This window comes from Silurus meridionalis, chromosome 13 (assembly GCF_014805685.1).
Source record: "Silurus meridionalis isolate SWU-2019-XX chromosome 13, ASM1480568v1, whole genome shotgun sequence".
Lineage (NCBI taxonomy): Eukaryota > Metazoa > Chordata > Actinopteri > Siluriformes > Siluridae > Silurus > Silurus meridionalis.
In genome coordinates, this window is record NC_060896.1 from 26612532 (window position 1) to 26627352 (window position 14821).

The following is a 14821-nucleotide window of genomic DNA, read 5'->3' on the forward strand; positions in this document are numbered from 1 at the left end:
ATGACAAGTTGAGATATGTGTATTATGTAGAATGCAAACGTTATAGATATTAATAGGGAAGTGTTATTATGAGAAATATAAGTAAGTGTCACCCTCGAAAGATTATACCTTCCCTTAGGATTTAATAAAGCAATAACATTTGAGAACTTGCAAAACATGAGGTGGAAAACTAAAGTGGAAAACTCTTCCGATGGTGCTGAGACTGGAGACTCCTTCCTCAACAGTGAAATGAAACGGTTCGACCTCGATTAGACGTTTTTATCTCCTGAACAACATGTTCTTATTAGTCCATACAAGCACCAGAAGCCTATGATGAATATAAACCGTGTAGCTGGAACCTGAGTCTGAGCTTCTGGTATGGAAAAGTGAACCAACACCTTCTCATGAACCTAATGCTTTTTTATTTGCATTGTGCATACAGCTTTAAAAAGCTCTCCCCTTGCTAGTAAGCACTACTTAGGGCACCTATGAGATTGGTTGAATGCTTGAACAGGGGCGTTGAAGAATCTGCAAACAGTTTGGAGAGAAAAAGATTTCAAGTCCATTATTAATGACTTTATTCTGCAGCAGGGCAAAGCATGCATGCAGGACAGATACCTGTAGATATGTAACCCCAAGGAGCAAAACTAACCAAGGTGGTAAAAGTCTCAGCTTTTGCTCATCGTCCAGGAATAAATAATAAGATTTGAGATCAGAAGTAACACTAAACGGATAGAAAATTACTCATTTCGAGTTGCCAAACCAGGTAAGCACTTCTACTGCTCCTAGAAAGCAACCTGCATTGAACAACATTGGATTTATTCCTATGGTTGCTAGCTGGCTAGCATGTTAGCATTAGAATGCTAGCACTAGCCAACTCCTATACGCATTAGCGTTGGTTAGCGGTAAAGCTAGTTTGGCTAATCATTGATTAATTTTTATATTGGACTTTTTTTTTTTTAAATGGAAGTGCTAAACATTTTTTAAAAAGAAAATATGACCTTGCTTAGCTTACATGCTAACCATGTATTTGGAATTTGTTTCGCTCGACCTCTGTGAGCTAGCAGGCTAACTATTGACAACAGTTCCTAAAAATATTTCCCCAAATTTCTAACCCAAAGTGCAAAGTTATAAACCGAATAACTTTCGAATAAAATAATAAGGAATGGCATTAAAGATAAAATCAAGATATCATAAACTAAATATATTTTATAAATCGATTAATGAATTTCCTGTAAAAAGAAAATCTAAATTGTTTTGGTTTATTTTATAGTTGCATGTAAACACTTTTAGTTTTTTTGAGACGCATCCGTGCTCTGTTTGTTTCTATGCAAAAAACAAACAAAACAGACAATGATGGAACTGAAGGAGGCTCTTTGGACAAATGAGTCCAATTTTTTATTTGTCACCTGTAACAATAGAACTTCTGTAAGACGGAGAAAAGAAAAGATGATGTTGGCAGACCTTCTCACCCCCACAGTTAAACATGGAGGTGGAAGATTAATGGTTGTTTTGTAGCAGAGAAGGTTGGAGAGTTATTTGAGGTGAAAGGAACCAACATGGCAACCATTCCGTACTTCAAAGTAATGCAAATCCATCACTGGAAACGACCACCATACAGCTAGACGACGAGCCGAAGCGTACATCCGAGCTCTGTATATAGAAAGAAGACAGTCGTCTGGAGTGATATCTATCAGGGAACGGCCTGCCCGGTGACTGCACATAAATCAAGCTGCTCTGGGATGAACTGGATCACAAGAACGTCATTTCCAACTTTGCCGAGTTTTCCGAGAGGCACGGCGGAGTGTTTCAGCTGAATGTTTAGGGAAACGAGCTGTCCGTATGCTGAGAGAGTGTGTAAAGAATAATTTAGAGTGGTGTTTTCTAAAACATAAAAAATAGCCATAAATTGATTTAATCTGACTTGATTAAGCGTTTTTGCACTCTTTTCAGACATCACAACCCTATATTTAGGTTGCCAGAAACAATGATGTTGCCTGTAACCGTGTGTGTTGTTTTATTACAGGTGTAGGTGCCATGCGTGGCTGTGTGTCGAGCTTTCGAGCTCTGTCTCCAGCCCTGCTCCCCCGGCTCCTCTCCCACTCACGATGCTGTAGAACCCGTGCGGTCTACAATGGCCTGTGGAGCTCGGTCCAGTTTTTCAGCACGGCTCCGGACGCCCAGGTCGCACCTCTGCCCGGCCAGGCCCGTGTCGTTATCTGTGGCGGCGGAATCGTGGGAACGTCGGTCGCCTATCATCTGGCCAAGTTAGGCTGGACGGAGATCGTGCTTTTGGAGCAGGGGAGGTGAATGTGGTGCTTGGGCAAAGGGTTTTGGTTCCAACTGCAGTATTATATAGTTCTTAGTTCTAGTCTAATCTGTATTATTTGAGTATTTTTATTAGCACATGTATTCACTCTTTGTTTTATTATTTGTCTTTCTTTCATATTATTCCATTTTATCTTCTTTCCCTCCATTTCCATTTAGTTTTACCCAGGTTTGTTTGTGTTCCAGCTTCTTTTCATGAATTAAATCTTCCCTTTTCTGTTATATTGAGCGAGCATTAGAGTCAACAATTCACTCAAATAAGTAGGATCTGGAAATGTGTTGTGAACACTCGGGTTCATACAGATCATTCCAGATTTCCTTAAGGCTGCTTTGCAATTTCCATAAACAAGGAAGCTGGTGTGACGGCTGTTTGTTTTGCGTTGTAGACTCGGAGCTGGCACGACTCGGCTGTGTGCAGGGATAGTAAGTGTCGCCAAACCCATTTTTATTGAAAGCCAGATGGCAGACTATTCGAACGCCCTGTACGAGCGCTTGGAGCAGGAGACCGGCGTTAAAACGGGTGCGTGTAACGTTCACGAGCGTGTGAAAGACACACCTTTCTGTAATAAATACAGGCGATGGGGTTGTGATGAGGTTTTGTGTGCATGTTTTAAAGCTTTTTCCCGGACGGGATCGCTCTGTTTGGCTCAGAATCAGGACCGTTTCCTGTCGCTGAAGCGTCTGGCGTCCAGGCTTAAGTAAGTTTCTGTGCCATAGTTCAGGTAGGAGAAAAAAAAAAATCAGTACTTTTGAGTCATTTGTGGTTTGGATACAGAAAGCGAAAGAAATACTATGGTTGATTTCACTTCACAAATGACATCAAGGTCTTTTTTTATTTTTTGGGAGGCAAATGAGAAAACGTCAATAAAAATGGTTTATTCTTAGCATAAAATTTTCTTCGATTGTTATATCGTTTGTTCGGTTACTTTTTTTAGTGTCTTGGGTATAACCTGTAACATCATCAAACCCAAAGACGTTTCCAAGCTTCACCCAATGGTGAACATTCACGACCTGGTGGGAGCTCTACACTTGCCTGGAGACGCCGTCGTGTCTTCTCCAGACGTCAATCATGCCCTGGCCGTGGCAGCAGCAAGGCACGGTACGATACGTGACGCTTTTGTCTCTAAACCTCACTGTTACATTAAAAAAAAAAAAAAAAAAAAAAGAGTTCAAGCGACTTTTTATTTCTTAAACATGCCGTTCTAATTTTATTTCAGGAGTCCAGATCCACGAACGAACCAGTGTGAACCAAGTTCTTGTTGAAAAGGGTCACGTCAAAGCGGTGGAGACGGACCGAGGCTCCATTGAGTGCGAGTACTTTGTCAACTGTGCAGGACAGGTGAGTCGTTTTAGTTCCAAAAAGTTGGGACAATGTAATATAGAAACTCTTCAATTAAAATATTTTTGAATGACGGTGCCTAATGGACAAATACTTTTGTGCACTTTAATTGGAAAAAATTAAAGGGGAAAGTATTAGAGGTCGACCAATTAATTGTTTTTGTCAATCAGCATTAATAGTTGATAACTGGAACTATAATCCATATTGATAGTTTTTTCCAGAATGCATTATATAGCACGAGAGCGGCCTCTAGAGGCGAATCACTGATGCCACATTCTGTTCATTTGAAGTTTTTTTTTATTTTATTTTGGATGTAACTGTTTTATTTTTTATTTATTTATTCATATATTCATATTTACAGAAGATATTTTTAGCACACTTTCATGATTTAGTACTATTTTTTTATTTTATTTTTGTGAAGTAATACATTGAGTTATTTTTCAAAGAGTGTTTTTTTTTTTTTTTTTTTTTTAATCCAGTATCCATTTTAAAAATTGTCATTTGATTATTCGGTTATCGGCAAGTCTGATCCAACCTGGCTATCGGTATCTGCAAAATAATTTTAAACCAACATGCTGATATTTACCCATTTTTTGTGATTTTAATAGTATTAATAAGTAATAGTGTTAAATACATGTTAATAATATTACAAAATATTGAATGCATATGTTAATAAAGATGTTCAAAATGAAACCATGGTGATACAAGTGCAAACTTTTAGTTCCAGTCACCAAAAAAGGAGCTTCCTCTCAGATAGGAACCGAACTGTTGCATCTTTTATTTTTATTATTTAAATAAAAGAATATTGTACATCCAGTGAAATTGATAAGACTAGTTATTAAGTACAGCTTAATATTGCGTTTTGCCGTGTTTGGTGTTCCTGCAGTGGGCGTATGAACTGGGCCAGAGCAGTGAAGTAAAGGTGTCTGTGCCTCTGCATGGCTGTGAGCACTTCTATCTCCTCACCAAACCTCTACAGGAACCTCTGCAACCCACAACACCTGGTAAAACACCACACACATACACTCTAATTATCTAACTAACAACATTATTCTTATTTAATCTGAACATTTTAGATTCTACATTGAATAAAGAATGTGAGTAAAAATGACTGGGCTGATCAGGAGGTTGAACTGAACGTGCTTGAATGTGAATCTGTGCAGTGGTGATGGATATGGATGGGAGGATCTATGTACGGAGCTGTCAGGGTGGCATTCTGGCAGGAGGCTTCGAGAAGAACCCCAAACCCATCTTCACTGAGGGTCGTAATCAGCTGGAGATCCAAAACATGCAGGAGGACTGGGATCACTTTGGTGAGTTTAGCATTGTGAGATGTTTGATATGTTTTAGGTTCCTTTAGAGCAGTTCTAGTGTTTTATCCAAATAAACGAACCAAAGGTGCTTGATTTTCAGCTGAAGAAACCGACTAATATATTCTAAAGCACCTTCGCAGTCACACTGAAGCTTTTTAATGCCTGTATAATCATTATTAAATCCTGTTGTCTTGCAGAACCCATGTTGAGCGCCCTGCTGAGGAGAATGCCGAGCCTGGATTCATGCGAGATCCATCAGCTGGTTAACTGCCCCGAGTCCTTCACCCCAGACATGCGCTGTCTCATGGGCGAGACTCCGGGGGTGCACGGCTACTTTGTCCTGGCAGGCATGAACTCCTCGGGTCTGTCTTTTGCAGGAGGAGCTGGCAAGTAAGCAAGAAGCTACACTGTAAAATTCTACTCCTTAATTTTTTTTCTATGTCTGTTGAAAGTGTGCTTTTCTTGTGCTCAGATATTTGGCAGAATGGATGACTTACGGTTATCCGAGCGCCAATGTGTGGTCTCTGGATATCAAACGCTTCGGTAATCTGCAGAGCAGCCGTACGTTTCTACGCCATCGTGTGATGGAGGTCATGCGTAAGTAGTAGTATTTATAATTAGAGGTCAATAGTTGATTGCTGGAACTTTCGCTTTTGTAAAAAAAATCCATACCGATAGTTTTTCCGGGTTGCGTCTACGCTGGAGCAGCTTTGAGAAATGGTGTAAGAAAATAATTGGCCACTTTTTTCTCTGAAATGTGAAAAATACTTCCACACCTCTGTGGGTTACAGTTTTCTCTGTCTATTTCCCCCTCATTTTGCTTAAGCCCTGCTCTATGAGCTGAAAGTGCCAAGATGGGACTTCCAGACGGGCAGACAGTTGCGCACCAGCCCCCTTTATGATCGTCTAGACACGCAGGGGGCTCGCTGGATGGAGAAGCATGGCTTTGAGCGGGCAAAATACTTCGTTCCTCCAGGAAAGGGTGAGAGGCTATTACAAGTTTGTGATCTTTTTACACCAAGTAAAAGTTTCCTCTCAGACTTTATGATTGGAAAAGGGATTCGAGTTTTCGTTCTTTTCTGCAGCTTTCGGACAGTGCATGCTTTTATGTAGACGCATTGTTTTTGAAGCTACACTGTATGCACAAAAGTGTTGGGACACCTGGCTTATTTTTGGTTTTGGTTTTTTAGCCATTTTTTAACAATTCTTTCACAAACTGTTTGCACAGTCAGAGGCACGCAATTGTATTTGACGTCTATGGATGCGGAGGAATGAACCTGCACCGTACATCAACACCTGACTTTTACTGACATCCTTAGTCTTAATGAATCTCACAAATCTCCACAAACACTCTCCAAAATCTAGTGGAACGTTTTCCCAGAAGAGTGGAGGTTATTACTGGGATGTTTAAAAAGCACATACAAATTGCATGGTCAGGTGCCCACAGACTTTCGTTCATATAATGTAGAGTCGCCTTACAACATTTCTTGCATGTGCTTCAGATTTTGCATAGACATTTTGCCTTTAATTCAGATTTGCTGGCCTTGGATCAGAGTAAAACCTTCTACAAGCCCGACTGGTTTGATATCGTTGGTGCGGAAGTGAAGTGCTGTAAGGAGGCCGCGTGTGTCATTGACATGTCCTCCTTCACCAAGTTTGAGCTCACAGTGAGTTATTTATTTATTTATATTTAAATAAAAAAAATTCTTTCTGTGCAACTGCATCATCGACCCACTGATGTTTCCCCTTGTGTTTCCTGACCTCTAGTCATCCGGCGACCAGGCCATGGAGCTGCTCCAGTGGCTGTGTTCTAATGATCTGGATGTTCCAGTAGGACACATCGTGCACACAGGCATGCTGAACGAGAAAGGGGGCTACGAGAATGACTGCAGCGTGGTACGCCTGAGCAAGAACAGGTTCGTCAGGAGGAAGAAACGGAGCACACGGAAAAATGTATACTAACTGAATGGAAAATTCTAACAACTAGGACTTTTTGATTGGAGAAGCTGAGGGTTGAATTGTACAGACATAGTGAGGGATTTAATACATAAATTCTGCTAATAAGCTCTATTTTCTGGGAAGGTTTCTCATTAGGAGTGTTTGATATAGACAAACAAATATTTTGTGGCTTTTTTTTAACTATAATTAGACAATTTTGCTGAGTGTGGTATTGTATCTTAAGAACTTACATAGGCAGCTGACTCCTAAAAATTAGGATGATTAATAAGTTATCGGTAAATACGATCTAATCTAGCTGGTTGTATCGGTAAAAACCACTATCAAACTGCATTACAAAGACCTTCTCAGCAGTTTTTATACCTCCAATTTGAATCAATAGTTTTGGGACCAAGCACAAATGGGTGTAACAGTCAGTTGTCCACAAACCTGTTTATTATCTATAATGATTAAACATGTCTTTTCGTAGTTTCTTCATCATCTCACCGACAGATCAGCAGGTCCATTGTTGGTCTTGGATTAAGAAGCATATGCCGGCTGACCCACAGCTCCATCTAGAGGACGTTAGCTGGAAATACACCGGTAAATCACCAGATGCTTAATAGACTTTATTCACTTTTAATCATGTGCTAAATGATAGAGTGATGACATTTCATTTATTGCACCTTTCAGCGCTTAATCTGATTGGTCCTCGGGCAACAGACGTGTTGTCTGAGCTCTCTTACGTCTCGATGACTCCGGAGCATTTCCCCTCACTGTTTTGTAAGGTAAATGTGTCTCGCTCAGGTCTCATCAATTTTTAATTCATTTTATTTTATTATTTATTTATTTTCTGTGTTTGTTACAGGAAATGAGTGTGGGCTACGCTAATGGAATCCGAGTAATGAGTATGACTCATACAGGAGAGCCAGGCTTCATGCTCTACATCCCTATAGAGGTAAGGCGATATTAAATATCCTGCATCGACACCGACTCCATGCACTGGATTAATATCCGAATGTGGTTTTTTTTTTGCAGTACGCACTGCATGTGTATAACGAGGTGGTGTCGGTGGGGCAGAAGTACGGCATCCGGAACGCAGGATACTACGCCCTGCGCAGCCTGCGCATCGAAAAGTTCTTCGCCTTCTGGGGGCAGGATCTGGACTCGTTCACGACGCCTCTCGAATGCGGTCGCGAGTTTCGTGTCAAATTCGACAAGGTTCGTGCTACAGGAAACATCTTTCTCTTATTTCTTTTAATGCAAAAAGATTGGGGAACGGGCGATATGACCAAATAATTCATATCACAATATTTGAAGGCATTTCCATGATGCTGTGAACTAAAAACGTGGTTTGTACATAAATGACAACATGGCACTGTCAAGAATTTATATATATATATATATATATATATATATATATATATATATATATATATATATATATATACAATTATAAAAATTCTTTATATAAATAATCAAAGAACAGCTTCAAAGCGGAGTAAATGAATGTCTGTCTTTACAGTTAATTAATTCATTACTTAAGGCTAATTGCTAAATAATATTAATTACTAATTAAGGCCACACCCAATCTTTTTTTCGTTTCACTCCAGGACACGGATTTCCTGGGCAGGGAGGCTCTGCTGCGGCAGCGTCAGGAAGGACTGACGCGACGCTTCATCATGCTGGTCCTTGAAGATCACGACGCCGAGCTGGACCTGTGGCCGTGGTGGGGCGAAGCCATTTACCGTAACGGAGAGCTGGTGGGCGTGACCACTAGCAGCGCCTACAGCTACACGCTGGAGCGCCACGTGTGTCTGGGTTTCGTCACCTCGCCAGGCGCTCAAGGCAGCACCAACATCGTCACTCCCGATTTCATCAACCGCGGCGAGTATGAAGTGGACATCGCCGGACACCGGTACCCCGCCAAGGCCAAGCTTTACCCCTTCAGCTCGCTGTTCGCCCAGCAGAAACGCCGCAAAGACGACATGGGGCTTAGCAACTTTCAGGGCAAGTAAGGGATTAAAGAGGAAGAAATCGACCTCAGCATTGTCTTTTATTTATTTTTAAATTTTTTCTTTTGGTTCCCCCCTCCCTTCCTGCTTCCTAAGTGCAATACACACCTTCATATGTGCTGTAGAATTCATGTTTCAATCCTGTCCTTTGGAACGCCAGCTTTCGATCTCTAAAACACATCAATTTACATTGCACAATCTTCTCTCCCTGCTCAGGTGTGACTGGAGGTGAACCAGCTGGTGGTCCGAGGACCGGATTGAGAATCTGATCTGTCGTATTTTATAAGAATGTAATATAACCTCTGTTTGAGCTCTAATTCATGTCCCTGGTTAAACCACGTGATGAACAAAAAAAATGTTTTTTTAATAATCCGTCCTGCGATCTGACCAGGTCTTTACTTTCTCTGGTAAAGGAGACGTTCTTCTGTTTCGGTACAGCAAATTATTGTTCACATTTTTTTTTCGTTTACATTATATTTCTTTTTTTAAACAGTTGTATTCGGAGTGTGAGGGGGTTTGTAGTGGTGCACATGATCTCATTTTAAAATCATATCGAATAAAGATTTATTTTTATATATAGATCCTGCACGCCGATGGAACGAAGACTAGTGTATTTACTGTATATCATGCGTTCGTAGCTAATCCCCATGCCTGCTCCATGCACTTCACATTAATATTAATATTGTATTATTTAATAAATTTAGGGTTACAAAAGGGGCGGAAAATTTCTATGGGAACTTTTATATGGGGATTTTGGAAAATATTCCAAGTTGGAAACAATTTACAGAAAATTGATTAGAAAATTTGCGGAAATGTATATACACTGTATCATGTGAAAAGGAATATAAACATTTGGTTTGGTCGTTAGCGCACATGCATTGCAGTCGATGTGCGCATGTGATTGATGAATATAAAGGTTGGATTTATCACATTAAATTTTTTCTTTTCTTTTTTTTTTTTTTTACCAAAATTACACTACATTTAACTTCCCTGTTTATATGGTATAATTTAGTAAATTCCCGTTAATTCCCATGGAAATTTTCCTGTCTTGATCATTTTTTAGATTTTGCAACCCTATACTGTATATAATGCGTTATAATGCATCGTAGAGCTCCTACTAGGGACTGAAGCACTGTGATGTCTGAAGTGGTTTTTGTATTGAATGGTGTAATGGTTTTGTTGCGCAGTGAGGGTCGTTCTGTTCATGTGAAGGACTGAGGAGAATCTCGGTCGTATACGTGCATCAAGGTCTGGATTTTATCGTGCGTTTTTTTTTTTTTTTTTTCTTTTCTTCTTTTCTTCTATGGGTTTTGTCTTTTTATTTCCAAATTTAACTCCTACATTTTTACATTGAAGAGCCACTTCAGTAACGTCTCTCTCTCTCTCTCTCTCTCTCTCTCTCTGTGTGTGTGTATATGTGTAAATTATATACACATACATGCGTGTGTGTGTGTACAGTATGTGTTGGGGTGTGTGTGTGTATAAATTATATACACATACATGTGTGTGTATATGTGTGTGTACAGTATGTGTTGGTGTGTGACTGATTCTACACAAGTGATAGGTTTGTACATGAATGACAACATGGCACTGTCAAGAATTTAAATATAGATATACATTTTTGTTGTCTTTTTCTTACATTTGGTTTTTAAATGGTAGAAAATTTCTGATATCACTGAAACCATTTTTGCATCATTTTATAAGTCTCCTATCTCGAGTGTGTGTTTGTTTCCCATTTTAACATTTGTGATATTTAATACATGACCTCAGATTTGGTGATATTGTTGAGTGCAAAAGTTTGTACCCCCTTGTGACATGGTAAAGAATGCTATTTGTTGCTATTAGTTTTCATAGCGCACAAAAATGATACACTATTTGGACAAAAGTATTGGGACACCGACTTTTTCAGCCATTTGTGTTTCCTTCCCACAAAGTTGTAGGAACAACTGCATAGGACGTCTCTTAATGTGGCAGCATGAAATTTTCCCTTCACTTGAACTTGAACCTGTTCCAGCATGACGTGTGCACAAAACCTGCTCCATGAAGATTAGCATTATTTGGAACGGAAGATCTCCTACCATCTTACTAACACACCGATGGCTGAATCAATCTCGCACAGATCTTCACAAGCACACTCCAAAATTTAGTGGAACATCTTCCCAGAAAAATGGAGCTTTTTATAACAGTAAATGGAAACTGAATGTGGAATGGGACGTTCCGGAATGCATATATGAATCTTCTAGACAATCTCTGTTTTTGAATACAAAATAAATCATCTTTAATAAACTTGCAGGCTGTTTTGTGGTTAGATTGCGGTCCGATTTCATTTTTAACATTTTGTAAAGTTATTTATTTTATTTTTTTTTACCATAAACAATTGTAAACACCACCCACACCCTTCGGGGGGTGCAATCTTTTGCTCATGACAGTCAGTAAACACACCCAGGATGTGGTGGCGTTGTTTTGTGATACATCATTGTATGATGTAACCTGTTCATGATTCTATATTTTCAAAGTATTTGGTAAACTGAGCTGTAAAGAAATAAAACGTGTGGGGATTCGCCACAGTCTCAGACACGTCCCGTTTTTGTTATCCGGCTGCTGTAAAGTCCATTTTATATTCAACTATTTGTCCTTTTGTCTTTCTAAACAGAGACACGTTAAGGCTGTTCAGCATATTTCATATATTTATACTATACTGTACAGTTGTATTGTATCTGTATAATAAATCAATGAACAAACAAATCAATGATCTGGTGTTTAACTGGAAATAAAATTATTAGGGATTTAAAGCTACGATATACAAATCGAGGTTATACAACAGGTCTGTTTTGGGAAGCTGGGGTCAGGGCGCAAGGTCAACCATGATACAGCACCCCTGGAACTCAATGGCCCTAAGAGTGGCAGCTTGGTGATACAGAGGACCTTCACAAAGCCTTAACTACAGGCTCACCTCCTGAGGTGTTTGGGAACTAGGAGGGGAAAGAAAAGATAAAACATTATACCATTACAAAAAACTTTAAAGATGTGTGTTTTTTTTCTCTTTTATATATTTATATATCAGGTATAACATTGACATTATAACATTATGAGCTGTGAAGTGAAGAACACTGATGATCTTGTCATTATGGCATTTGTTAGTGGGTGGATTTATGTATTAGGCAGCAAGTGAACATTTTGTTCTCAAAGTTGACGTGTTAGAAGCAGGAAAAATGGGTGAGTGTAAAGATTTGCAGAGATTCTGCAGTGGTCAGTGTCTATAAAAAAGTGCTCCAAGGAAGGAACAGTGGTGAACCCGGCGACAGGGTCGTGGGCGGCCGAGGATCATTGATGCACGTGAGGAGCGAAGGCTGTTTAGTTTGATCTGATCCAACAGACGAGCTCCTGTAGCTCAAACTGCTGAAGAAGTTCATGCTGTTGATGCTCGGTGCTTCAGCACTGTTTGTGCAGCAAATCAGTGTGTATATGTGTATATATACATACTTGTACACACACACACACCGATCAGGCATAACTTTATGGACACCGGCCTAATATTGTGTTGGTCCCCACCTATCTTTTGCATATATTGTGTATCTTAAACCCCACACACTTTTAAAAAAACCTATAATTCTTGAGATCTGCATTTTATTTGTATTTAGTTTGATATGTGTTGTCTTGATTCTTCCTGTAGGGGGCAGTGTAAATCCGCCTAAAATGATTGAAACTCAACATGCACGTGTTTACAGTTTTTCACAAATGCTTACACACTAAAATCAAGAATAACACAGTTAATGAAATCTTACACTCAAGGATAAAAACCTCAGCCCAGATATGCACAACAATAAGCCCATTTTTCAGCCTCACACTTTTTGCAAAACATTACACACTATCTAACAAAGTCACTTGTTTGCCATTTTAAATGAAGGTTCACAAGATTCACCTTTGACCTGTTTTAGAGAACTTGTTAATCATTGGTCGATCTGATGCCGTTCACTCGCCTTCGTTAGTGACGTTCAAGATTCATCTGTACAATTCATCAATTCATCACATTTACCAAAAAAGCTAAATAGAATTTTTTCAATGACGTATACAATGAACTGATGCTGAGATGTTTTGGGGGTTAAAACTATTCAGGTGAAAGCAGTATAATATATTTTAATCAACATGAACATAAACAACTGATAATGTAGGAAACAGCAGACACTTGTACAAAATCAGTTAAATTAATGTACAAAAGCGTTCGCAATTTGATCAAAGCAACAAGAAATGTTTTTATGATGAGCAAATTTGACGAAATGAGGTGGAGGTTGAACAAGCATTTAACAAAATTCAATTTCCGATCTGCTCAAAAGCAACTGAGAAAAAAACTGTAAATCTGAATTGCAATTAAAACCTTCTGACCAATCAGAACAGAGAATTATTGATGCTGTTGATATTACAGTTTTTCTCAGTTGCTTTGGAGCGTTTCTCAGATCGGAAATCAAATTCTCAAGACTACTTGTTCAACGGCCTTCGTTTTCTACATTATCACTTGTTTATATCATAGATAGACTTAAAAGCAATAAAGAAAAGCCTCAGGATGAGTTATACCAGTGTTAAAAACAGTCCAAATTCGAATGCTAAGACTTTTCCTGCTTCTACTTCGTCTCTCTGTGCCGTGTTCATTGTTTCCTCTTTAGACCTTTTGGTATCTCCACATCTTCACATGCACTTTCCCCCCCGTTCCTGTCCTGCCACAGTGAGGATTTCCGGCAGAGCTACAGTGTGATGAGTCTCACCTTAAATCTGATCCGGCTCTGATCGGATCACGTCGCGGGTGGCTGTGGAGGTCAGAGGCGTGCTGAGGGAGGAAGCCGGTGTGTGCCAGGTTTCCCATCATGCTGTGGGAATCTTGGTGTCGGATTACTATCAGGAGCAGGTTAGTGGGACGGGGCAGGTGTGCTGCAGAGACGCTTTCTTCTCCCTCCGTCTCTCTCAGCGAAGCAGATAGACAGGTTTAGAGAGGGGCAGTGGGGTGATAAGAGAGGGGTAAATGAATAAAGAGAGAGATCAAGGGAAGATGGAGGGAAAAGAAATCACAACAAATACACCAGTTTTTTGTATATATATATATATATATATATATATATATATATATATATATATATATATATGGCATCAAATTTTAGTTTTTTATCTTTTTATTTCATTGCTAATTTTTAATCTCTCTCTCTCTCTCTCTCTCTCTCTCTCTCTGTCTGGCTCCCTTTTTTCCTCTACCATTGTTTGTCTCTCCCTCTTCTCTCTCAGTTTCTCATTGTACCTCTGTCTTTTTTTATTATTCTCTCTTGCTGTCTCTCTTTAAAAGACTTACACACTGTCTTTTTCTGTCTCTATTTGTCTTCTCTCTTTCTTTATATCTTTCTATAATTCTTGCGCTTTTTTTCTTCCATGTCTCTGTCTCACACTCTATCTATCTATCTATCTATCTATCTATCTATCTATCTATCTATCTATCTATCTATCTATCTATCTATCTATCTATCATCTATCTATCTATCTAATCTCTTTTTCTCTCCCACTTCTCTCTGTTTCTTCTCCACCTCTGTCTCCATATTTCTGTCTCACACACTTTTGTTCGTGTCTCCTTTCTCTCCTTCGTTATGGAGAAGACAGATCGTCACATCATAAAACTAAAAGATTTGTCCCAATGTGCTGAAAATATAATGATCATACAACACATGATGACCTCACGTTAACGACCTCACGTTAACGACCACACGTTAACGACCTCACGTTAGCTCACATTTTTTTCCTATTACGTTTCCAAACTAGTTTCGGGTTCATGAGGGGTTACAAACATTCTTTACCTTCATACACAGACTAATAGTTTGAGTCAAAACTAAAACCTCTTCGTCATGTCAACACACACACACACACACACACACACA

The 14821-nt window shown here is 39.3% G+C and overlaps 1 protein-coding gene across 3 annotated transcripts; it reads left to right on the plus strand.

The window, feature by feature from the left end:
* Positions 1-467: 467 nt before the first annotated feature.
* Positions 468-11195, plus strand: pdpr (pyruvate dehydrogenase phosphatase regulatory subunit). Of its 3 annotated transcripts, none has more exons than XM_046864948.1 (19): positions 468-745; positions 2006-2285; positions 2694-2827; positions 2924-3005; positions 3243-3406; positions 3525-3646; positions 4533-4650; positions 4810-4959; positions 5157-5349; positions 5432-5556; positions 5786-5941; positions 6493-6626; positions 6727-6875; positions 7385-7497; positions 7588-7682; positions 7763-7852; positions 7933-8115; positions 8508-8908; positions 9126-11195. In XM_046864948.1, exons 2-19 carry the CDS (start codon positions 2017-2019, stop codon positions 9139-9141), a joined length of 2694 nt encoding a protein of 897 aa, XP_046720904.1. In that variant the 5' UTR covers positions 468-745; positions 2006-2016; the 3' UTR covers positions 9142-11195. The 3 variants fall into 3 exon arrangements, with proteins under 3 accessions (XP_046720904.1, XP_046720903.1, XP_046720905.1); XM_046864947.1 differs by having other exon boundaries at positions 8508-8904; XM_046864949.1 differs by having other exon boundaries at positions 8508-11195.
* Positions 11196-14821: the final 3626 nt, after the last annotated feature.

Excerpts from the sequence above, each read along its gene's own strand:
- pdpr (XM_046864947.1), top strand. The coding sequence starts at position 2,017 with ATGCGTGGCTGTGTGTCGAGCTTTCGAGCTCTGTCTCCAGCCCTGCTC. Across the intron at positions 5,942-6,492 it reads CTTCGTTCCTCCAGGAAAGG|ATTTGCTGGCCTTGGATCAG; the intron begins GTGAGAGGCTAT and ends CCTTTAATTCAG. Across the intron at positions 7,853-7,932 it reads TGCTCTACATCCCTATAGAG|TACGCACTGCATGTGTATAA; the intron begins GTAAGGCGATAT and ends TTTTTTTTGCAG.